The sequence below is a fragment of the Canis aureus genome, chromosome 25 (genome assembly GCF_053574225.1).
Source record: "Canis aureus isolate CA01 chromosome 25, VMU_Caureus_v.1.0, whole genome shotgun sequence".
NCBI classification, from domain to species: domain Eukaryota; kingdom Metazoa; phylum Chordata; class Mammalia; order Carnivora; family Canidae; genus Canis; species Canis aureus.
This window is the reverse complement of record NC_135635.1, coordinates 35,560,476-35,562,115: the sequence shown is the minus strand read 5'-3', so window position 1 is coordinate 35,562,115 and position 1,640 is coordinate 35,560,476. Positions and strand designations below refer to the sequence as shown.

Below are 1,640 nucleotides of genomic sequence, written 5' to 3'. Positions count from 1 at the left end.
TTCTTATAATACATTATATAATTAGATTTTTTTACCTGAAAAAAATTGGTGACGGTGTATTTCTTACATTTTTCATACGTACATGAATACACCTTTCTTTCTGTGATAAGCTTAGGTAAGACTTTTCTAAGAAGAAGTCTCAAATTACTCAATTACTTACACTATGGAAAAACTAGTAGGAGGTATAAAATACTAACAACCTGTATCAGTTAACAACTTTCTGCTAGAACATACACAATGCTACCTCTTATTGAGTTGAGAGTTTTTGGTCTTTCAACCAGTACTTCACCTGGTATAAAACAGACAGAAAGGCTTCTCTTAGCTTCTTGTTTCCCCAAATCAGGATAAATGAGTGGCTTGAAGGATATGCATATGCAAAAACTTGGCAAAGCATGAAGAATAGTCCATTCTGCAGCCTATTAGAACTCCAAACTATGGCAATTAAAGTCAGGAATTAACAAACTAATAACGAAAGAAAAGAGATCACAGTCTGCATGGCTCTTATGAGGACCTTGGTGCTGGAACCTTGGGATCTTTTACCACTGGATCACATCTTCTTGAGATGTTTCCACAGGGAAAAGATTAACAGCAGAAAAGATGTTAAGGATATAGCAAAGGGTACAAAGTTCATTAGCGTGAATACAGTCATATTCATAAGCTGTGCAATGTCCCTCAGTTTGGTCTGCCTAGTGATGTTTCCTTCATATTCCTTCATCTGCATTTGCTCATATGCGCTTACCACTGCAACATGAAAAACCAAAAAGAACAAAGACCCCAACAGCATCACAAAAACTACACTTTTAACTCTCCACTTTAGGCGAAGAAAAATAAGGTTAGAGAAATTGGCTATTTTGAACAAATAAAATACACTGAGGCTAGTAGCAAGCCAGATGCTAAAATGATTGCTCGCTGTCCAGGCAATATGAACAGGAAGCCTTACTTCTAAGCTATATAAAGCTGGATTCAACAGAGTTGCATACCAATTTATTAATATTACCCAGAGTAAACCAATTCTGGAGACAGCCAGACCAGTGAGAATTTGATCAGCTGAGGAGATCTTTTGTCTCTTGACCCATGCAATGTAGTTCACCAGCACTATGAAGCCATTGGCAAAATTTCCTAGAACAAATTCTGTCATTACTAGGATGGAAAAAATGCTCTGTAGTAAAGGTAGCATGTCTAGAAAGAAAAACAAACCAAAAAGCCAAATCTAATATTACTGCTTGTGATCCCTTGAATATTCTGACCTTATGTTCTATAGGCAGCTGACCTCTGAGTGTGCAGTAAAGTTCTCGTTTCTTTTAAATTCTGTAACCAATGTCAAGCAGGAAAGCACAGGGTATGCTAATAGAGGAGCTCAATGCTGTCTTGATGAAAACCATAGTTATTCCTCAAACAGCTCAAATTAACTCCTATTCATGCACTTAAGTCCTTGCTGTAGGATGGAAGCTGACATGAACCCTGAATTCTCATTTGCTAGCATGCAAATGAGGCCATATTGTCTTTCAGTGTTTTACCATTTTTTTCCTTGTTTAGCCTCTTCATAATTTGTGTTCATTGACTCTATTTGTCATATAGTAAAATCGAAAAACGCAAAACATAGAATATACAGTGAGTATCTTAATTGTTAGATAGGGCTT

At 36.6% G+C, this 1,640-nt stretch overlaps 1 protein-coding gene across 1 annotated transcript; it reads right to left on the bottom strand.

Moving 5' to 3' along the window:
* Nucleotides 1–547: 547 nt before the first annotated feature.
* LOC144297663 (taste receptor type 2 member 50-like) lies at nt 548–1,138 on the bottom strand. Its single transcript, XM_077871868.1, has one exon. The coding sequence runs from the start codon at nt 1,136–1,138 to the stop codon at nt 548–550; it is 591 nt and encodes a 196-aa protein (XP_077727994.1).
* Nucleotides 1,139–1,640: the final 502 nt, after the last annotated feature.